We start from the raw sequence: 23,508 nt of genomic DNA on the forward strand, positions 1-23,508 counted from the left end.
TAAAAAAGATACGGTCTACTTTTTGATTATTGAGTTAGCCCACAGTTTGTTGACCCTGCTCTGCTTTATAAAAAAACGTGAGCATAACCAGCAGGAAAAACTATGCTTGTAACAGACTGCAGACAGAAAAGTGTGCCTCCATGTGAGAATCATTTGTCAGACGCCAGTTTCCACATTGCTGAATCCCATTAAGCCCATCAGTATCTGCCCCCAGAGCTGGTGTTTTATACACCTCTGTCAAAGCAGCTTTTCCCTGCCTCACAGCACAAATACACATAGATTTCCCTACAGTTACTCTTTTTTCTCCTCTTTTCAATGACTGAAATATGAACACACAATTTGCTTAGAGATTACAGAAAAATTAATTTTTTGACTGCAAAATGTTGACATAAATCACCTTGTTTTTTTTGTTTTTTTTTTATTACAAAAATAACTCTGATAGTTACAACCAGATCTTCAAATTTGTGCTGCATTTAGACTGAGCTGCCCTCAATAAAAATATTAAATGTGTACGTTTACAGAAGAAAACCTGGCACATTTTCAATACTTTAGTTATTAAATTGAAAAGGGGCCACTCTTCCATGTGATCCTCTTCTACAGTCACTTACTACACTGTAAAATGTTGTATTGTGCAATAAAAATAAAGATTAGCTCATAAGTTTGCAAAATCTTTGCATTACCAACCTGCAGTTAAAGCTGTGTGTTGTGTAACTGTTCAAATAGAAGTGGGGCTTGGAGTCGAAACAATAATCATTGGAAGAATAAAGTTACTTTATATTTCATTTTATAACTGTATTTATGTGCACAAAGGTTGCAGTTAATCACTCCGAAATGCATCACACAACAAAAAAGAGGAAGAGTCTAATTTCAGCACTGATTTTGTGGTTTTTGAATGTTTGTTTGTTCGTTCCATTTATATCCCTCCATCCAGCCATTCCCTCTCTTCCCACGGACCAATAGGTGACTCCGTGGGAGAGTATCTGGATTCAATCCAGCTCATGTTTTCTCAGAATTACTAACATCTCTCTATTATCTCCTTGACTGTATGTGCTAGAAGACATCGTCTGAGATGCGTTTATGTTAAAGGTGTGTGTATGTGCATGATGACAAAGCCGCAGAAAAGCAGACATCTGATAAACATCCTGTGTTCTTTTACAGCACAGTATTCATGCCAGGAGGTCATGTTACCCAGTGTATAATGTTTACATTGGTCTCATGGGGCCAAATGAGAAATGCATGCTGTCCGTGCTGAGCAGTGAAAGCAAACATGGATTTGGGACACCAACAGAGATAGACATAAGTTTACAACTAACTAGATCACATCAGCACAAGTTTGCTTTAAGCACCTATGAAGGTGAAAAAATGAAGAGGAAAAGACGAACGAGTACATTATGCATTGTGTTGCATTACATTAGCAACGGCTTATTCTCAACCTGCAACTATCATATGTATGCTGTTGAGACTTAAAAAGCAGAACAGAGATGCCCCAGTGTGTTCAACTGGTGGCATTACACTACTGAAGTCTGAGAGGAAACACAAGTACAGAGGCTATTTAACTATCCATCACGTCCGAGTAAATTTCAGCTACACCCTCTGTTCAGTCTGCTGCCATCAGGAAGAATATACATTATCAGTTTTTATTGTACCTTCAGTTCTGGCATTTTAATATCATTGTACAGTTTCCTGTATAATGACAATAAGTCTGATTTATAAGTTTTATTATTTATTCTCTATTTATTACACTGCTTTTTAATACATTTTAATTATTTTTGTCAGATTGTGACACTTCTTTGTGCCTTTTATCTTGTGTTTTATTTTGTGTTTGTCTTTAATTTGCATGTTCAGTTGTGGCATTTTAATATTATACAGTTTCCTGTACAATGATATTAAAGCCTCATTTAAGCTTTGTAGGTTTACAGCAACAACTGATTTTTTCCCCAGACCTTTAAGTATTTAAACATATTCCATTTATAAAGTAGGAATAAATCTTTGCCAAAATTCTTCGGAATCATAGTTGAAATTGATAAAAATAAATAAATAAAATAATAATAATAATAAAAAGTGGTTCTTTAGTTTACATCTCTGTTGCAATTAGTCTGAAATATAAATCTGCTTGGATGTGGCTACGGCTTGATTTAGATGAGTTCAGGGAACTGTTACTGACAATTTAAATTTGGCAAACAACTAATTTAAAAAAAGGAAACTTTACAGGATGTTTATGTAGAACACCATACATTTTCCTGTCCACCTTGGAGAAAAAGGAATTTATCGGTGAGCAGAACCAACACATTACACTGGAAATAGAACAAACCATTTATTTATTTCCCTGGAGGAACATGCCTATAAAGGCCTGTTCAAGCCAGCCAGCATTGTCACATAATAACATGCGGATGGAAGGCCTAACTCGGTTGTTGCTCAAAACATCTCTACAAGTTCCACTTTGGCAAGTGAACCCACACAGACGTGTGATCTAGTCCGGATGAATCAACATCTATTAGGCAGCGCTGAATACCGAACAAGCCCTAAAAGTCCAGGTTATTGGTCTGACAATAAAAAAAAAGAAGAAAAAAAACAATCCATTGACAACGATTATTATTCAAAAATAATCTGAAAACTGGTCATAATTAGTTGCAGAGACACAGTCTGAAGAAAAAAAAAAAAAAAAAAAAAGACTGCTACTTTTGCTTTTTGCCCCAAATCAGACAGAGTGGCAAAATCCTGTAGGTTCACGATGGGTTGGTAGCTGAGCTCCACCAGAATTCAGTCTTTCAAGATCCAGTGATCAAAAGGTGATTGTGTATCAGTTCATGCCTGGATGGTGCTTTTAGCAGTGAAGGCCAAGTAGTAGACCAAGATACCAACCAGGGCAGCCACCACCTCAGTTGACACCCATGGACCACTCCATGCTCCCTGTAGTTATTTTTTAGAAGAAAAACAAATATCAGGAGCTTGCAGACAAGTAAACAGATATTAGTAGACATAATGTAATTCAGCTCAAGGATCATTCTGAAGCTAATTAACGACATGGGTGGCTGTGTAGGCTGAAGTCCATGCTGCATGGTAAACTTGTTTTGTAATGATGCCGTCTATGTTTTTATTTCTTTACTTCAAAGATTTACAGTAAAAAATATACATGTACTGTATTACCTGATGCTATATGTACATGAGCTACACTAATAAACCCAAACCCAGTCAGGAATCAAATAATAGCAAGTATCCCAGTAAGAGACTTGCATTAGTCGAATCACTTGTTTACCATCAATAATGCAACCCAAATGTTTGAATATATTTGAACCATTGTGGGCCCCCGTGCAAGGCTCTGGGAAAGTTAAATGCTAACTGGCCCAAAAAGTTTTTCTCCAGCCATAAATAGATATCATGGAGTCTGACACTCAATCTTACAAGCTTTGCAAGGTAAATTGTCTCTGCAGTTACACAATGAAATTCCATTTTTAAGGCGATGACAAAGGCTAAAAAAGTTATTTCTGCACTTGGTTCACACTAGCATGCAATAATGGTTGATGATTAGACTTTTGTGGCACAACAGAGTAATCTAAGCTTGGCTCTTCATTAGGCTCTACTAATACTTAAAGAAAATATTTGGCTTTTCACTTAGTATAAAAATAATGCTAATGTCTGCTATCTAATAAGAGTTGTATGTCTCAGAAGTACAGGTGATAGCTGGAAAGTCTAAGCAATTACCCTCGATGGGATGCAAAACTAATGCTGCGAACAGATGAGAGCACCATGATTTAACTGCAACCTGTCTGTAAGATACTCACTCTATGGTCAATGTTGACAGAGAAGAGAGGCTGAATGGCATTTACATCTTCGTTGTTTCTCTGGGCCTGAAACATAACAGATGCAGATGTATTATACAGAAAAAAACTGCATATGTTTTAAAAAAAAAATCCATGGTCTAAACTAGTGGTTCCCAACCTGGGGTCCAAGACCTCTCAAGGGGGTCACATAAAGAGCACAGGGGTTCCCTGACGCTTTAAACATTAGAGCCATTGTGATTAATGTCCACAAATAGTCCCTATTTTAATAATAAAAGTAAGGCTGTATGTTGTTCATTTAACTTTGGCTTTATCAAAGGACAGGATTCAATCAGAATGTTTTATTTATGGTGAGAATTTCACTTTTGAAAGCCTAAAACAAAGCATGGTTTCAACACAGGGTAGAGCAGGAGGTCCATGACATTTTAGTATATGCATGACTGGGGTCCCAGAGGAAAAAAGGTTGGGAACTACTGGTCTAAACTGATCAACTAAATATCAAACACTAACCTTACGCAGGGCACTGTAAGATTCCTCATCAAAAAATTTGACCTGATATGTTCCAGAGCTGGCCTGCTTGTGAGGAAGACTCCATGAAACCTGAAAGAGAAAAGTTCCTGTTGATCAAAGACTGATCCACACCAAGTTCACCCAGACAGCAGAGTGGAGGAAGAAGAAGAAGAAGAAGAAGAAGACGGCTGCAGTCAAAAATAGACAAATTGGGAGCGAGTGAACCCCCAAAAAGTCAGCTTATGGCATTCTCACGAGTTTGTTCATTAGTCAGTGACAGTAAAATGAAAAGTAACAGATTCAAGCCATTCATCTAGGAACAATCAACAACAGACTACTTGATTTTCTGTCAATAAGACCATGATATGAAATAATTATTTGAGAAGAGAGATATGCAGCTGAATGCGAACTTCACTAAGGCGATTGACCTACCAATTTCTTAGGACAAATAAGCTGCCACGAGAGAAATTGCTTAATTATGTGGCTTCATATGAACTCATACCTGATATTTGCCAACATCCTGGCCTCTAGTCACAGGGAACTGTCTTCCATTGACATCAGCATAGAGAGTCACACTCTGGAGAAGGCAGAAATCAATGAGCCAGTCACTCAGTATAGCATCAATAACTGATAATGCTTTGTGTCTGACATTTTGCAGTTACCTGGGCTCCGTTGGCACAAGTCAGGCTCAGTTCAACGATGAAGACGGACTCTGACGAGATGACAGCGTCAGAAGTGGTGTAGGCCGACGGAGTGATGATTGGGTCTGTGCAACTCTCTCCTGTTACCACAAAACACAGATCTGAGATCAACTAAAAGCTAGGATAAGCGTGCATCATCTGAACATTATCAACAAATAGTACACAGTTTAGATTAAAGAATAAAAGGAGGCTATCTCTCCTTTTTTTTGTCTACTAGCTAAGGCTAATTAGCATTACATGCTAATTTCACCGGTAAAATCTTCCTCTCCGGTTCTCCGCGCACCTACCGGAGCAGAAGACTACCAGCAGCGTGAGGAATGCGGCTATCCGAATCATTGTTGTGTCTGAATGGGCACGTATTGTCCCTGGGGTTCAACTGGAGCACTGCTATGCTACTTTCACGCTAACTGAATGGAAGAAGACCACCTCAGCGTAACGCTGTGCCACGTCTGCGCCAGCGCTGTAGTGACGTAGACCGTAGCGCCGCACAGTACTCTGGGAAAATACTCTGTAGTCACTTCATCTGAAGGGAGGCACCATTCCGTCTGATTGTTTTGGTTTAATCACAGCAAGGCAGTAGGGCCAAGCTCAAATCGTGGCAGTAGCAACATGCCGTGGCTATTGCCACAGACTGCATGTGTTGACAGGACTGCCTGAAGACTTAGACCCATATCAGAAAGTGGACAAAATTTTCCAAAAAGTTGTGGATGATCTAAACTGTAAGTTTGAAAGCCAGGAAAATGGGAAATGTCTCATGCACAAGACTCAGCAGTGGAATCGGCAATTGTCAACATTATGATATAGCATGTCACATTCTCTAAGAGGTTGAGAGAAAAGAGCAAAATCACTTCATGTTGTTTTTTTTCTAGTTATCGTTTTAGGTCACAGGTAAAGGGGAAGGGGCCCATGAGTGACAGGGGACCCAGAAGGGCCCTCAATGCAATTGTAAGACTAACAAAATTATCTAATACTCAATGATAAAGTTACAATCATGCAAACATTTTTGTTACATTGCAGTGGTATCGCTAAGTTTCTTTGTTTTGGAAACAAAACATGGCATCCTAAGCATGGTGCGGGCCCTCTGCCTTTGGGGGGTGAGGCGGCCGCCTCTGGGCTCCTGGGGCCCTGGGCCCTTCGCTTGGGCGGCCCTGGGTGGCCGGTCCCTGGCGGGGCCGGCGGTTGCCAATCTTGGCCCACTGGGATATGTGCCCTAAAACCGTGGGGGGCTTTTGCTGGGGCTCTCCTCTGCCGCCCTTCGGGTGGGGCTGGAGTCGTCTTCATGGTGGGGTATCTTGGGTTAGAGCTCCAGGGCTGCTACTGAGGGCCCGGGTCTCTGGGCTGCCCTGGTCTGCCTCTGACCTCCGTAGAGGCGTGGTCGCATTTGCACGATCTCACTCGCCACTCTTCATCACTGATCACTCCTTATTCCTCAGGCTCTGCATGCTGACACAGTCACTGAGTTGTCCAGTGGGTTTTTATACTAAGAGATAATTCTTCTTTTTTATTTTTCCTGTGAGTTAGTATCTGGTCGCTGTTATGCTACTTTCATGATATGTCCTTTTGATTTTGTTATTATTTAAAAACTCTTAATGACTAGCAGCTCTGTTTTTTTTTTTTTTGTTTTTTTTTTTGTAAAAGTCGTAGGAAATTTTCTGGTGTGTACATGTACAGGTGTAACAGTTTGTTGTCTGGTGATGGTGTGGATTGAAGGGTCGTTTCCTTCTGTCTGTGATGTTTTTGTCTCCTTTCGTCTTTCCCTTTTGCATCTTTTTGCTTTTTTCCATCTTTTTCTGTCCCCTCCGGTCAGGTCCAGCAAGATTACATAGATTCCGTGATTCAAAGTAAATAAATAAATAAATGGATCAGATTATCAAGAGGAGCCTTACCCATAGGCCTCCCCTTGGCAGAGCAAATTTGTTCAGCACAATACAGCAACCAGATTATCATTTTGCTTGCTATGATGCTGGACAGGACGGGTTAAAAAAAACATTACTACCTCCAACCTCATCGCTGGGCATAACAAGCTACCTCGTTTATGGTATCAGTGTTTACATGTATAAACAATTCAGAATTTACAATTTTCTGGAATCTCACGGACATTTAAGGAATGGCTTAGTTTCAAGCGTGGCTGAATGGAACAGAGTCAGACCACTGTTATTACTGCCGTCAAAAGATGTCACAAATTTATCTGAAGACTTATGATTGCGTTGCTTAGAGGTTCTTGCAAGAAGGTACTTGTACAAAAATGCAGAACAAGGACCATTTATACATTTATTATACAATAAATAAAACTTTACAATGAAGTATCATTTGTTAATGTTATTTTTTTGTCACATTCTTTATTGTGACCCTGTAAACAGAATCCTAAGTTATACTAAGGGGAGGCAAGTGTCCAGTTTAAAGGCCTTGGAATATTTTGTGTTCTTTTGTAGAAGTTTGCTTTAAATGAAGGAGTTTAACTCAACTCAATTTTATTTGTAAAGCCCTTTAAAACAACCACAGCTGAAACAAAGTGCTGTACATAAATGGACAAAGCAACACATAAAAATACAAGAATCAACAAAGAAAGAAATAATCAAATATAATAAAATGATTGTTCATTGTTTTTTGAAACAGTTTAAAAACAATAGGCAGTTTTAAAAGAATAAACAAATTAAAAACAAACAAAACCAATAAATAAAACAAACCACAGCACACTCTACAGGAACAGTCTCATACTGGGCTGAAAGCCAAAGAATAAAAATGGGTTTTAAGATGAGTTTTAAAAATAGACAATGAGGAAGGTTGTCTAATGTGGAGGAGGAGCTCATTCCACAGTTTTAGACCAGCAACTGAAAAAGCTCTGTCCCCTCTGAGCCTCCGTTTGGACCTCGGTACGTCCAGAAGCAGCAGGTCAGCTGACCTGAGGCACCAAGCAGGAGCGTAGGGGTAGAGTAGCTCAGAGAGGTAAGGAGGAGCCAGACCATTTAAAGATTTAAAAACAAACAAAATAATCTTAAAATGAACTCTGTAGTGCACTGGCAGCCAGTGGAGGGAGGCCAGGATGGGGGTTATGTGCTCCCTCTTACGTACTCCAGCTAGGAGGCGTGCAGCTGCATTTTGCACCAACTGGAACGTGCAAGGGAGGACTGGCTAACCCCAGAATAAAGAGCATCACAGTAATCCAGCCGAGATGGAAGGAAGGCATGGATTACTGTCTCAAAGTGTTGTGCAAGAAAAGGTTTGACCTTAGCAAGCTGCTTGGTGTGGAAAAAGCTGGACTTCACTACAGAGCTGATTTGACTATCCGGTTTTAAATCGCTGACTTTAAATAAGCTTTAATGTAGGCTCTTGCTGAAGCGTCCGTCAATCTCCAGCTCCTTCACTTGTTTAAGTGTCTTCGGACAAGACACTGAACTTAAAATGAACTCTTATGCTAGGCAAGCACCTAATTTATAGGTTCTTCTGCTACTGATGCACCTTGGAAATACTTTTTAAGCACCTTGTATAGGTAAATTTTAAAAGGTACTGTATAAGTGCATATTTGTTGCACTTATTTAAAATAAAATCAGAGAGGGAAGCAAATTATTTATTATATGTACAAAAAAAAAACAATATTTGAAACAAGTTTAAAATTGGTAATATACACAACTTAAGGACAATTTTCACATTTCTTTATCAGGTTTGTGTCTAAATCACAGGAAGAATGTCTGCTTGTAAATCTGTGCATAATCATTAAAAACCATACATTCAAAGCAGTTTAACATCAACACTTACATCGGTGCAGACAAAGTTGCATAACATCACATTTAGCTGTACCCAAACACATTTTGGCACTTAATGTAATTCACAGTTTCCACATCTAGTTTTTAGTCTGCAGTTGCTGCAGGGTTTTATTATCCAGAACATGACTGAAAGTAGCCAGTACTGAGAGAATTAAATGGTGAATTAAATTACTTTAGGAAATAATCCTAAACCAGTCTTTGGGGGGCTCAGAGAAGGGTTTATAGGTTAGTGATTTCAGTTTTCTAGGAACAGATGCACCGAAAGCTATTGTCTGAGCCCTTTACACAACACCTCAGTTCCCATTAACATAATAGTTCCATTTTTTTTCTTTCTTTGTCATGTGCTGATTCCAGTACTTTTAGTCCAGTGGATCTGCCGTCTTAAAAATCCCTTTCCCCTTTTTTCCATCTCGCTTCCCCCTTTTTTGGGGAGCTTGGGCAGAAGGTGCCAAAACACAGGGGGAGGGATCCTGTTGTGCTTGTCGTATGAGAAGCTCCTTAAAGACTGACTCCATGTGGCGAGAGACCTCCTTTAAAACATGGTAAAACAGTTGCATTGATATAATTTAACTCTTTTGTAAAACAAGGATAAACGAGAAAGACATACCTTGTCTACTTGCACAACTATGTCCTCAGAGGATGAGTGTTGTTGACATCTGTGCGCAGAAAGAAAAGAAAATACTGTCAATACCAATCTTTCTTTCAAATAATGTAAGGGTAAAGATCCACTTTGAATATCTAATTTATTTTGTTTCCATTTAAACCATTTTCAGCCATTTTTAATGTAAAATATATCTATTTATTCTTTGTATTTAAGAAATACGAAAGAAATAAGAAATACATATTATAAAAATATAAATAAATTAATAAAATGCAGAACTAAAAAGAAAGTGAACAAATGCAAAAGAAAAAAGAAAAAAAGAGAAAAAAACAAACTGGGCTTTCAATATTGAAGTAAATAAGCTGAATGATGTCTGATACTTTTAGTGAATGAGTTACCATGTTCATTTATTCATCCATCCATTTATACATTTTTGTAGTCAGCTGGTGTTAATTACTTACTCTCTGTGCACAGAAACAGGAGAGTGCATCCTCCTCGGCCTGCATTGTGGCCCAACTGGAATCTGAAGTGTCAGCTTTCCAGCAGAGGTAATTCCGCCCCCTGCTGGTCCAGCCGGTATCCTGTTATGGTCTATGGAGCCACTGCTGTTTGCTCGGGGACGTTCTGTCTTTGTCTGTATAGGTTCTGCAGACACATCTGGGCCATTATTAGTGAAGGACCCCATTTCCAAATCTGTCACAAAGAGTGGTTCCGTTTTATTCCACAACAGCACCATCAATTTAGTTAGTAGCCAAATTAGTTAACTAAACTTTACCGGTTTTGCTATGCGTGTAATCTGTGTCTCCTTCTCCTTCCTCGATAATGGGCTCGCTGTAGAAAGAGAAAAATACCCTCACAGAAGAATTTCACCACACGTATTTTTCATAGATTATACATTATGTTCAAAGATTTTTCATCGTACCAGTCATCCTGTTCAAGCGTCATGCACTTCTCATACACTGGCCCTTGTACTTCGCTCTGACTGGGGAAGATGTTTTCATGCTGAATGATGATACTCTTTACAAGGTGGTTGATCTGAGGTTGCAGGGTTACAACATCATCATCTTGAGACCCTCTTACCAGGCTGGGACCAAAACACACAGCCAAGTTGTATGGCTGCATCATGTTCTCATCACTGTACTGAGACACACTTTAGGCAGGGAGTGTTGAGGAGATAGAAAGTGACAGAGGGACAAAAGAAAAATGTTAAGAGGCATGCAATAAAATAAAATTACTTTTTTGTTCCTTACGCATTTCACAATTATCTAACTTATTCAATATTTAGTACATCTGGAATTTAAAAATATGAACAATCCAGGTTGAAACAGTTAATAGATTAGAATTAATATCAAGATTAAGATTTCCTGAGTGAGACTCGGTTTGTCTTGCATGCACTGATACTTTAGACTATCCTCTTATTTTTTGTCAAACAGAATACACTGTTCCCTCTATCATCAAAATGTTCCCTTCACATCCGATTTCAACATAAGCCTAAAGCAATTAGTACATTCTTAAAGTGTTCTTTGAAAGTTCATCATGATGATGTCCTTAATCTTGCCGACATTGAGTCTGAAGATCCAGGTAAGATGCGTTCATTGCCTTGGCAGAGGTTGCTGAGGTAGATCCTGGATCTGGATGTTGTGGGACTGTCTTGGTTGACCCATGTATTCAATGTTGCATTGAGGTCTAGGATGATCCGAGCCAACAGTTCTTAACTGACAAAGGGTGGACTGCTATCTCTAGGTCTGAGATAAACTCTTCCACTTGAGGTAAAGACCCAAGTATTGTGGACAGAATGGGTCTGCATCAGTAGTAATGAAGGAGTAGAACCAGATCATTGTTATGAAGGGGGGAATGAATCAAAAGATCAAGTTTTTTGGAACCAGTGAATTAAATGATTTAAGGAAGATATAGACTGCTGAAATGAGTTTACCTTGACTGGGCTCAGCCTCAGAAATAAGGTGAGGAGCTTGAGCATCTGAGCAGCGTGGTGTAGAGCTGCATCAAAATTAGTCAGGGGTGGTTCTGGCACCTGATATGTCTCATACTGAACTCCCATTTGAGGCATGATTAATAGGAAGAAGGCCCCTGAGCAGAACATGCTGGAGGGATTATATATAATGCCTCAAAATTCTCCAGGAGGAGCTAGAGAGTATTGTTGGGGAATGGGATGGGATGCATTGGTTTTCCTCTTAAAACTGTTGCCTCTGGAATCCAAACTCAGATGATGCAGAAGAGAATGGAAGGACTTTTTCAAAAGCTCTCCAACAACACATTTACCATAACCCATCTCATGCATGATTTCTCCTCAAATGTTTCAACATGTAAACTATATTTTGATTGTTTCCTGCCTTCCTTCCTTCTAGGAGGGAATGAAGGAAGTAATGATCCAGTTTTCCCAGGCTGTCCTGTCACAAATACTGGCTAAAAGTTACACTACTCACTGATGAAGGAATGCAAAGAGGTATCTCATGACAACGATGATGGGCTCAGGGTAGGAAGAGATGACTGTCTTGAGCTGAGCTGCTCTCTCAGCTTCATTCTTTATTTCTAAAAAAGAGTGTTGAAAGAAAGATAAGTTACTGTGCATCACCATCCACACTCTTCACACCCACATACACTTACGGGCTTGCTCCAGGAGCTGGCTAGTACTGTCAATTGGAAAGAGTGGATTCTCCTGGCCTCTGAAGTAGAGCTTCAAAACTCCAGCCACAGAGTCCAAATCATACCTCTGGTCAGCCAAGGGGTCCTCACCTGCAGAAGAAGTCAGTAGCACACTGCCCCACATTATTAATGCTCCACAGTGAGAATAGCTAGAAGTGCAGGTTCTCCAAACAGATACTCAGCTTTACCTCGCTCAAATGCATCCCTCAGGTTATTAACCTCCATCTGAGATCCTGGCACTCTAAAAATTCCTTCATGGTGGAGACCTGATGGGCAGACATAATATTCTAAATTTCATGAACTAGTTGAGAACTTCTATTTATCAAAGCAACAATCATGCATTTACTGGTTCAATGTTCCTCTACTTGTGAATACTAACCATTGAGGTTGATAAAGCGAATGCAGGTTTCCACAACAACCGGAATCTCCTGTCCTGTTGCCTGAATAAAACAAATTTAGTAAGGAAGTTTACAAACAAGTCTAATAAATCTCTTCTGACTAAAACTGGGAAAATGACTAATACGGTGAATTAAAAAAACGTAATGTCCTAAAAATCAAGATGTGTTAACAAAATGAAGATAGTAGCTACCTGTATGAAGGATAACATGTCTCCATTGAAAAGTTTGTGGTTGTGCATCAAATTAACACTTGACTGATTCCTTCTGACACACAAAGATTTTCCAATTTGTCTGCACAACATACCATAACAGAGAAAGTATTATATGGTCATATTAATTAAGTACAGCAACTCTTAACGAATGCTTAAAAACATGCCATACCTAGGCTGATGTCCATTTGATGCTTCAGCTATGAAGAAATACAGATTTAATAAGCATAACTAAGAGCAACTCACACATGCAGACAAGATATCCAACACTTGAACAGGTTGTGTTAAAAAAAAAAAAAAAAAAAAAAAAAAAAGGAACACCACCGATGTAAGAACCCTGCTGTACACCAACAGTTTCTAAATGGCACTTTGTGTCAGTAGTTAGATTTGTGTTATTAAGATGTGAGATATGCAGAAGTGAACATGAAGTGGCATGGTGGTTAGCACGTTTGTGTCACAGCATGACGGTTCCTGGAACCTCAGCAGGGACCTTGCTATGTGGAGTTTGCACTCTTGCATGGGTGGATTGTTTTGGGGTATGCTGGCTTCCTCCCACCATTTTGCATATTATGTTAAATGCTGATACTAAATTGACCACGAGTGGGTGTGAGCAGTATTTTGTCTCTCCGTTGTCCCTGTGATGGACTGGTGTCCTGTCCATGGTGTACCCTGCCTCTCCCTGATACCAGCAGGGAGAGGCTCCAGCTCCCTGTGACAATGAATTGGACTGAGTATAAAAAAATAGATAGAAATGAAGATGCAATACCTTTTTCCACAGCTACTTTAAGCAGATCATGCTTTGCTTTGAGCTTAGATACCAAGGAGCTGCCAACAAGGTATTCTTTTACTTTCTGTAAAAGCAAAGTTAGTGTGAGAAACAGTCTTTATCATTAATTATAGTGACAGCTTGAATTAAAAACAGACTCACAGTGAAGTAGAGATTTTCTATTTCCAGCAGGTTTGCCCTCCGTCGGGTTACACTGGGTCTAATGGTCAAATTCTCAGTGCTGCCTTCTTGAGGGGGACTGCAACCACTGCTGGGCTCCAGATCATCATCACTGATGCCCTCCAACAAAGAGGACTGGGCTGCTGTCATGTTTTTACTAGCCTAGCATGAAAGTGAAGGTGGCATCAGCTGAAGTGGATGTAGCACTCATGACCACGGGCTGATAACTCAGATATATACACTGCTAACACTGACATGTTAAATACAAAAATTTTCATGAAACAAGTTTTGGGTTTTTTTCAAGTTTTTAAGGAGGTCAAATGATTGTTGGGGTTTTCTCTTATTATTTGATTTACAGCTTATAGTGCAGGAGATAGGTCCAAGGCGTCAGAAAACGCAAAGTCCAAATGAAACAATTTTTCTCTCCAACCAAAGACACTGTTTTTTGTCTGCCTGAAATTTGCAACCTATGCTTTTCTCCCTATACATAATCAAATCATCATGAAATGCATTTTCATGATAGCTGTCTAGTGGTCAGGTTAGCACACTTCAAAACACTCAAGCAGTTTCTTTTGCTCTGCAATTTTGGAATAGCAGGAGCAGATTTTTTTTTTTTAAATGTGCCTTTAAAATAACGGGTGCTACAACAAAGCACTTTAAAAGTTGACAAAAAGGTTCTGCTATAGAAAAATATTTATTTTACATTAGATCATGTTAACCTCTGCTAGAGACATGCTAACAAGGTGAGAAGGGCTTTGTGATGCATTTTACCTCCTCTGTTTCCTGGGTGACCGCTTTCAGTCGGGTTTGGATCTGTTTGAATCGCATGTCCAACTCGCACCTCATCTCAAACTCTGCACTGACCTCAGAAACCTGAGAAACGCAAGTCTTAAACTTAGTCATTGGAAAAGAATATAAATATATAATTTAAATATTAGACCTCCAAATACACACCTGATCTCCTTCATGTGGCTGATATGGGAAGCGAAGAGGCATAGAGAAGGTGTTGTGGTGGTCCTGTAGAAGAGTGTCTCTGTCTTGACTCTGGTCCAGTCCAGATACAGCCCCCTGGAGCTTCTCCAGACCAGTGTCCAGGTTTTCCTGGGCCTGCCACCGCCTGGACAAATAGGCTTGCATCACCCGACCAAAAGAGAGGTGGTACCCTATGTCTGCACACTTAGGGAGAAAATGGCAAGTAAGATATGACCTATTCATGTGAGCTTTATACATGTATGTTGAAAAAAGAGCAAGAATGCAAATTGATGCACTCACATCAATGAGAGTAGACACATCCTGAAGATAGTACTTATTCATGGAGGAATTGGCAGCAGCTAGGTTTAGGAGGTAGTCATTTCGGGCCTTGCTGCATTTCAGCTGTATCTCTTGGACTTTGATTTGTCTCTATAACATATACACATTGTAAGTAAAAGATCAAAAAGCTCGATGATTAATATGCACGAGGAGAATATTTCACAAAAGATTTTTACTTTACTTTTTCTATCAACCTCTCCAGCTTCTTAGCAGCACTCTGCTTTTGCTTTTCTTCCTGTTTCTCTGCTTCCCTCAGCTTCCCTTCTGCACTTACATACTCTGAGTGGTACTGGTAGTATGTCCGCCAAGCCTGCAAACAAACACACACACACACACACGCACGCGCGCACACACACACACACACACAGAGCAATGCTTGTCTTTGCGTGTTTAGGAAGTGGAAAATGTTTTGGGTGGTGGGTTTCTCACTTACAGTCTGTAGCTCTGTGGCAACCTTGAGCAATCCGTCTTGTAGCTGATTACAGATGTCTTTACTCTGAAAACACAATGTTGAGACTAAATATAACAGATGTCACATCCCACGGAGTACAATGAGCCTTGATCTTTTCAATGTCGAGCTAGTTACACTGAAGAGAAACAGACTTGTCCCAAACTGATAAGCTTTGGGTTTGTTGCAGGTGGGAAAGTGGTTCTAATAGTACCTTCTTAGCAAGGCGTTGTGTGTACTCCAGACAGTGCATGAGAGGCTGGATGAGAATATTGCTGCAACTTTCACTGAGCCCATTGTGGTCCTTACTTTCCTGACGGGTCTGAGACAGCAGAGCCAGCCAGATTTGAGCGATTGAGTGAGTGCTGGGCTCCTTCCTAAAAAACAAAAAAGGCAAGAAAAATAATTAATGAAAACATTTTTTAAAAATTACCATTTATCTCCCTAAAATTAGGAAATAGCCTATTTACTGCATAGCACCCAGAGTTACTATTACCTCCTTGTTCTGGAAGTAAATCTTTCAGCAAGTTTTTCCAAGGAGCGGGCATACTCGCATTCTATCTCACCCCGTCTCCGCAGATAGTCTGTGAGGTCTTGTAGCTGTTGGGTCTTATGCTCAAGTTGCAAATCCAACACTTTTAATTGGTCTACAAGCTGGGAACGCACCTCTGAAATATTAAGAGAAAGAGAAGACAGAATAACTGTCAAGACAAAAGAAGAAACAAGAGAGTGCAAAAAGAGTATGACTCAGTCTGAAAGTCTTGCTGTAGAGTCAGAAACCGATTTTATGAGGTCTTTCCACAGAAAAGCAAAAGGGAAGGAGGTTGACATAAAAGACTGATAAAGTACTTTACCTTTGATTTGTGTGTCGTAGTCCACAACACCCACCCTCTCCTTCCTGAGTTTTACATGAGAACTCATTGTTGCTCCAACAGGGTGGAATTCTGTGCAAAATAAATGAATACTCCTGTATCACCACTGAGAAAAACATAAACCATTAGTTCCCTGTCTTAAAGAGGGTGTGTGCGATTTGGGCACATGCAGATCGTTCTGTTATTTATGCTGGACAAGTCTGCTAACCAAAGTCCAGGCCTGTGCCCAACTGAAGCACCTTGCACACCTCTACACAAACTTTCATACTCCAACCTCCACCAACCACAACAACTTCCTGCTGCCACAGAAAGAGTGAAAAGAGCATGCTCATCTTACTGTAACACATCTCTTCAAACCGCCCTGTGCTGTGCTTTCTTGATCAGCATACAACTAGAAAAGCAGTTGGCATGTGTTGCCTGCTGCACGGGTCACTCTGCAGAATTGCCCAAGGTGCAAAAATAGCTCCCACAACATCTTAGTTACCCTAAAAATAGGCTGAACCAGAAGTCATATAACTCTGTGGGGATGTGTGCTCTGAAGAAAACAGGTGGTTTTTGCTTGTGGCACTCAAGAGTACTGATGCACTCAGAGCATATTCTGCATTTCCAATAACAGTGCATCAAATTTATCAGCTTTTGACTTATATGGTAGATTTGCAAAGTGTGTTTCAGTTTTGGCTGAACATTTGACATACAACTATATTTTTTAATAAAATAAACAAGCCTCAGAGAACTTTGGTTTTACTGGTTACCATTTTATTATGTAGCATGTCTGAAATAAACCCACACTTGACCTTCAGGCAGCTCTAAAAGAATGTAAAAGAAACAGGATAAAGAGGGACATTTTTTTAACATTTGATAAATCAACAGCCTTTAACAAACAGGGTGCTGAACGATGAAAGATTTTGCTTATAAGAACATTCAAAGTGCACCAGAAAGGGGAAGAGCATGTTTTTTTTCTCTCTTTATCACTTAACTTCCCTTTTTTTTCCAAAAGCCAAACATCACTCATCAGCATTCTTTTCAGCATAAATGTGCACCCTTTGCTCTTTCAGTTGAGACGTTTGCCAGCTGACCTGTTAAAATGACTGGTGCATTTCAGCAAAGTCGAAACTCCTGCTTTGAAGGAGGATATTGCATTTTAATTTTTCCCGCATATGTCACCCCTTTCTGTTAGCCCTTTCAGTCTTTCTCCATGTGATCAGGATTGAATCAGTGACTTCTGTTATCACATTCAGCTGCATTCATTACAAAGCTAGTCTTACATTTATTGTAGTTATAGCTTCTCACTTGCTATCATGGTTGTCCTGCTTCCCCACAAGTACTAACAGACAAATGCTCTCAGAGATATGAAATGTTAATGGCCAAACAAAAACAGCTGAAATAATCAGATTAACTAAATAACAGCACACAGCTCACGGGATAAAAACATGTGTATTAGATATAAACTGCCTGTCCTGCTGTGGAGAAACAAAGATGACTGAAAGTTTATTTCATCCAGAAGAAAAAAAGATGATTACCTTATGAGGAGTTGTGTTGACTAGCCTCTTCCCCAGCTTAAATCGACTAAATAATGTTGGTTAATGGCACAGTAAGGTCTATAGTGTTTCACCACCCCCTCACATTGGACATGGATGGATGTGGGTGGAGTGGAACTCATCTCTGACTTTTTCTCTCTCTCTATCTCACTCAGACACACACAAACTCACTGTTCAGCTGCTCTCTTTCTCACCCTCATCTCACTCACACAGTCTGAGGCATCAGAGTGTGATTGTGCAAGTGTGACAAGCAAAACCTTTTCGCGTCAAGCCCTTCCTCTCTTTCTGTTTCATGCTGCTTCTTGAACTCCACAGCAGGTTTTCAGTCCAATCATACACCAGCTGTTTTCACTGATTAGTCCCTGCTCACCGGTTATTTGGAGGTCACTGAGTAAAATCAGCTGTTTTTGGGTACCATTGAAGAGACAAACATGTACTGGATAGAAATCGGCTATCTAAGAAGTACACTTGTGTACATGCATTGTATACTGTAACCACCAATCAACAAATTGACAGAAAAAAATATATATTAAAAAAAAAAAAACCTCCAAAGTGTTCATTAATACAGTGGAATTAAAATCCATAATAGATTTGCTTGGTGATGTTGTACTGTATTCACTCTCATCAAGCTGAAAGGTGTTAAAAGGGATTTACAGTTTATAAAACCACCTAAACTGTATGAAAGTGTAGTACTCTTAATTTGTTCTTATCTATCATGTACTTCTTTCTCACTTCTGTTTCCTTCCTCAAACTCACAGTTGGATGGTGTTGCACAAGCACACAAAAATTCCACTTAAGTGACACATTTTAAGTGTTCATGCATTATTAATAGTTTTGGTTTTTAGTTCTTTTCTGGGGCTACAGAGGTCAGGAATTCATTGCACAAAGTACACAGTCTAATTAATTTAAGCCTATTAATTACAGAGATATTTAGTTTTTTGTTTTTTTTCTTCCTTTGCAAAATGAAAAGGTTATTCTTTCAGTTGCTTTCAGCCCATTCATCAATGTCCATGGGGGAGATTTGCTGTGGGCTCTGTGTGCAATTGTCTATTCTTATTCAACCACTAGGAGTCACAATAGTTGGAATTTGGAAAATTTTGCACGTGCTGTAGGAATATTTTTACTCCCAAGGGAGACTTGGTTTGTGCAGTGCTTGATTTTAATCATATATTTCAGAAGGTTTTAATATAAAATTATATACATAAACAAATTTTTGGGTGTCTAAATGTTTTTGTGGCTATTTAGCTTTTTACAATTACCTGCTGGTAATTTCGCTCACTTTTTCTTTCCCATCTGATCCTGTGTAAGATTTTAAATGGAACATATATTGAGGTTTGTTGCTATAGCAATGAGGTTGACAAAGTTTGACTATATTCAGCATTTAACAGTCTTTTCTCTTTACAAATAGTTCTCCTTAATAGATGGGTATACACGTCGGGCGGGTGGATGTTTCTTTCATTGCCTCTGGTATAACTGGCAGCCCCATATAATCATAAAACCTCCACTATGAATTACGTTAGGTTGAGTTTTATCAGGACTTTAGTTTTATCACCTAGAAATTTAGTAATAGACGACATTCTAAAAGAACTATACAGTGGTTTCCTCTCCCTATAAAACATTACCCAGAAAGGTGTTGGGCCATTTATTAAAGTTTTATAAACACTCTTTCATCTATTCATGTTCTACACCCGTTAAAACCACTGTAGAGTTGTAGGAGCCTATCCCATCCACTATGGGACAAGAAGCAGGGTACACCAGAACCACCAGTTAACCTAACAAGCATGCATCCTGGGCTGTGGGAGGAAGTCGGAGTACTTGGGGAGAATATATAAATTCCAAACAGAAAGGCTTGGACCATGGACCTTCTTGTTGTGAAGCAGTGGAGCCAGTCACTTCCGTTTCCTCCTAAAGCTCTTCAAGCATTTTTAAAGTGTTTATTTATTTATTTTGGCCACAGTCTTTACCTCTACTATTGACATTAATCGTAGAAACATTTTTTTCATGGCTGTGCGATTATTTGCATTACTGTGTTAAACTTTAGATATCTGTTTGAAGCCTTTGGAGCTGTTGGAGTCTTCAACAGCTAACTCATCTTGTCTTGAAATAGAAACTTGGCTCAATTTTACACAACATAACTTTTTGAAAAGGATTTTTGGACATGAAGTGCATTTACTTGAAAGTATTTCAACACAAAAGAGCTGAGAAAGGGGGATATTTAGCAAAAGGAAGACCCAAGCCAGCTGAAGGTTGAGCTACCGGCCACTTCAATATACTGTTTTAGCTTTTGATTTCATCATAAAAGATGGCCATTTTTGTATCCATGGAATTTTTTCATTAATTGTGATATAATAAAGATTTATTTCACTGTGTTAAGCTATTTCTGTTTGGTAACTGAAGACATCAAACACAAAAAGGTATTCCAAAAATGTTAATTGAGAGATTTATTTGTAGTAATTTTTGTTCAGTAGGTAAGAGACCAAACTGAAAAGCACAGGCTGTCTTTAACTCTGCAAATGTCAGAACTGTCAACTTTGGTGATGACAGTAACAATCCAATAAAAATATTTAGCACGGTAAGTTTTTTTATGTTTAATTTATATAGTACATTAGTTCACGTCCAGATCTGTTTAACAGCAGAAAAAAACAGAACTAAGAAAAATCGGAGAAGGAAGTGGTGTAGTGGCATTGATGCACAGTCTGTAAAGCCAGAAATGATGGCAGAGATAAAAAAAAAAAAAGAAAGAAAGAAAAACTGAAGGTGTTTTTAAAAATGCCTGGTACAACAATGTCATTGCGAGTCAGAAGAAGAATCTTTAACGTCTGTGCTTTCTGTTGCCTCGCTGACTTCGCTCAGCTCTTTGCTCTCTCCACCACTGTCCCTTTCGCTTTCTCTCTCCTGGTCACCGGAGCCCGACGGTGCCTCTTGACCCGACACGCGGACTCCAGGTTTCCTCAGCTGTAGGAAGATGCACAGGAGAAAAAACAAATAAAATACTCATTCAAAAAAGGCCTGTCCTCTCAGAATCATTCAAATTTGTATCAAAGTAAACCAGTGGAAAAATATTGAAAATAAAGCCACCTCATCAGCCATGTGTGCCAGGTCTCTCTTCATGGCGTAAGCATCCTCTCCGTCCGCATAGTATTTCGGCTCTACTTCACTAATCCTAAAAATTCATAAAGAAATTAGATAACACTTTAGTTAAAGGGTACATGTTATACTTTACGTTACCTCTCATTTTTAATTGACCTTTTTTTGTATGTAAAAAGTTTTGCAAGTGACCAGCCAATAACATACCTTCCAGAGGAAATATTTTCAAACTACACAGAACATTGTTTCGGTATTCCAGGTTTTCGTTCAGTTATTTATTTAAATCACTACAACACATATTTGCATGACATCTGCCTAAGGACTACTTTAGCACAAAGCCACTTTAATCAAGCAGATTGTCTTCCAGGAAGAGCTTTCTAGGAGGTGCTACAGTCATGTATAGTATGAGTAATTTTTTTTTTTAAAACTTGAAATTTGTAAAAACATTTTAGCCATTTCTTTAATCTGTGAACAGAAAAACAATTTAGAAAAGTATCCTATGAACTTTGATCCTTAGATTTTTTTTTTAATTATACGTGCCCCACAAGGACATTCACAAAAGTAATGCTGTATTAAACATTTTAGAATTTAGGTAAGAGGAAATAAACTTCCTTATTCACAAACTATATTTAACTTCATGCTATTTGAGTCTTCTGTGTTGTGCCGCAAATAATCTTCTAGTAGTTGACATACACCCAAATTACCGCTACTATCAAATATCAGGCAACATGCAGAGTAAATATTTGATTTTATGGTCTAGCATCACTCATATGTATAGAAGTCCCTACTAAGGCCACACCAAGGGAATACATACATTATATTAAAAGAAACAGAATGTGTGCTGGCACAGGGTAAACTTACTGGAACTTGAGTGTGTTTGAATACAGGTGCAGAGCTGCCCGATTGCTGCAGTGAAGAGAAGACATTAGTAAAAGTCTTAAGAATAAAAGTATTTATTACACAAGCAGTCAGAGAATGAACATATTTTGGAAGTGGGGATTTCTACAATGATTTATCAACATAAAGCAAAGATCAAGTTCACAGCAAACAAATAAGACAGAGAAAAAAAGCACCTTTTACGAACGTGAAGTGAGACATATTTAGCATTAAAGTTTTCAATCATGGCCCGGCTGGCCTGGTCCATCAGTTTCTGAGCCAGACCAAGACGTCTGTGGGATCGTTTCACCGCCTGAAAGACACACAGTTAGCTTAACAGATTTTTGACTTATTTAAAACATTAAAAGTTGTATGTTATTTTAGACTTACCAGAGATGTAATGTGTCCATGAGGCACATCATCTGGGTCCTCTTCCCTAGAGAAAACAACAGAAAATATTTAAATTGAAAATATACAATTGGGGATATGAAGTTGTAAATGTAGACAAAGATACTTACATCTTTGCTAGCACATATCCCACAATCTTTCCATTTTCATCCTCTGCAATGTATGACAGCTGAAACAATTGAAACAGACACATATGCACTGTTAGAAGCCTTGGTTAGACAGGGGCTGTGCCATGAGCACTAGAGAAAGTGGAAAACGGCAGGCTAGATCACCTGAGGCCAGGACAATCCGTGGTAGAAGTAATATTTCATCTGATAGTTTTCTGGAAGACACAGCAGGTTACAGTGCTGCATGTTCATAAGGTCCTCCGGCTGAAAAAGAGAAATAATTACTATAAAGATACATGACACGAACTACACAATAAACCAAATATTTGGTCAGCTAAAATGCAGGGTGCAGTCGATAGCATTAGCCTTAGCCGGTAGCTAACCAGCGTGGCTGACTACAGGATTTCAGTATACTTACCCTTGCATTTCGTATGTTCATTTTGTTAGCTGAATTCTTATTTTTGGGGGGGAACAAAAACCAATTACACTGCCGTTATCAAAATATTCATAATAATTACACAATGGGATTATTATATCTTATTTCGCTAGCTAGCTAAGTCGATTTGCTAGCAGGGCAAGTAGTAAGGAAGGCGCATGACAGAAAAATAATAATTTCCGGCAAAAATGTCGCGAGGCTTCACAATAAAAGCAACAGTGCCGTTCACCGGGTTTATTTTGGAGAATGCAGAAGGAAGTGGGCCCCTGAAACGTTATTGGCCATCTCTGTGGTCACCCAAATTCTGACTGATAGTTTGTCAAGTTTACTAACGGTTTACTAACTAACTAACTAACTTGCTAACTAACTATCACTAAATTGTTATTTGTAATTATTGGCGAAGTTTTTTTTTTGTCAGTTTTCAACGTTCATTGTTTTTAATATATAAAACTATATATATATATATTTATGTTTATATCATATATATATACATATATATATATATATATATATATGTATATATATATACATGAACATGAACGTGTTCTGGATCATGTGTGATATTTTGTTAGAGTTGTCTTCAGACAAAATGTAAACTAATTTACATCAAATTAGTAGAATAGCTAATCACTCGCCAGCCATCAAACTTTTTATAGGCCTTATAAAATTTTTTTACATTGTTTATAGCAAACTCCTTAAACCCTCGAAGTTTACTGGCCAACATCCATTAGGTAGGCTTCTGTCCAATCAGCAGTGCGCCATGCAAATCGAGCAGGTGTCATGCGGAGGAATACGATCCGGACTTTTTCTTTTCTTTTCTTTTCTTTTCTTTTTTTTTTTTTTTTTTTTTTTT

The 23,508-nt window shown here is 38.9% G+C and overlaps 3 protein-coding genes across 5 annotated transcripts; all 3 read right to left on the reverse strand.

Annotated features, from left to right (window-relative positions):
• Window positions 1-422: 422 nt before the first annotated feature.
• Window positions 423-5,454, reverse strand: ssr4 (signal sequence receptor, delta). The gene is made up of 6 exons (XM_042003037.1): window positions 5,278-5,454; window positions 4,952-5,070; window positions 4,792-4,866; window positions 4,290-4,379; window positions 3,783-3,848; window positions 423-2,910 (listed from the first exon to the last, which is right to left on the reverse strand). The coding sequence occupies exons 1-6, from the start codon at window positions 5,324-5,326 to the stop codon at window positions 2,806-2,808; spliced, it is 504 nt and encodes a 167-aa protein (XP_041858971.1). The 5' UTR covers window positions 5,327-5,454; the 3' UTR covers window positions 423-2,805.
• A 2,208-nt stretch (window positions 5,455-7,662) lies between these two features.
• On the reverse strand, window positions 7,663-18,061 carry LOC121652158 (rho GTPase-activating protein 4-like). Of its 3 annotated transcripts, none has more exons than XM_042004773.1 (22): window positions 17,999-18,061; window positions 16,186-16,275; window positions 15,828-15,999; window positions 15,546-15,708; window positions 15,317-15,379; window positions 15,065-15,193; window positions 14,845-14,973; window positions 14,527-14,748; window positions 14,344-14,445; window positions 13,555-13,734; window positions 13,393-13,477; window positions 12,799-12,826; window positions 12,609-12,708; window positions 12,399-12,459; window positions 12,208-12,285; window positions 11,981-12,109; window positions 11,800-11,905; window positions 10,278-10,505; window positions 10,131-10,186; window positions 9,817-10,000; window positions 9,362-9,410; window positions 7,663-9,284 (listed from the first exon to the last, which is right to left on the reverse strand). In XM_042004773.1, exons 1-22 carry the CDS (start codon window positions 18,033-18,035, stop codon window positions 9,114-9,116), a joined length of 2,562 nt encoding a protein of 853 aa, XP_041860707.1. In that variant the 5' UTR covers window positions 18,036-18,061; the 3' UTR covers window positions 7,663-9,113. The 3 variants fall into 3 exon arrangements, with proteins under 3 accessions (XP_041860707.1, XP_041860706.1, XP_041860708.1); XM_042004772.1 differs by having other exon boundaries at window positions 9,817-10,048; XM_042004774.1 differs by lacking the exon at window positions 17,999-18,061 and adding an exon at window positions 17,724-17,991 and having other exon boundaries at window positions 9,817-10,048.
• A 2,108-nt stretch (window positions 18,062-20,169) lies between these two features.
• On the reverse strand, window positions 20,170-22,828 carry naa10 (N-alpha-acetyltransferase 10, NatA catalytic subuni). Its single transcript, XM_042005054.1, has 8 exons — window positions 22,638-22,828; window positions 22,385-22,483; window positions 22,223-22,281; window positions 22,095-22,140; window positions 21,902-22,017; window positions 21,690-21,734; window positions 20,820-20,904; window positions 20,170-20,696 (listed from the first exon to the last, which is right to left on the reverse strand). The coding sequence occupies exons 1-8, from the start codon at window positions 22,656-22,658 to the stop codon at window positions 20,529-20,531; spliced, it is 639 nt and encodes a 212-aa protein (XP_041860988.1). The 5' UTR covers window positions 22,659-22,828; the 3' UTR covers window positions 20,170-20,528.
• Between the last annotated feature and the right edge of the window lie 680 nt (window positions 22,829-23,508).

The sequence above is a fragment of the Melanotaenia boesemani genome, chromosome 13, assembly GCF_017639745.1.
Source record: "Melanotaenia boesemani isolate fMelBoe1 chromosome 13, fMelBoe1.pri, whole genome shotgun sequence".
Classification (NCBI taxonomy): Eukaryota; Metazoa; Chordata; class Actinopteri; order Atheriniformes; family Melanotaeniidae; genus Melanotaenia; species Melanotaenia boesemani.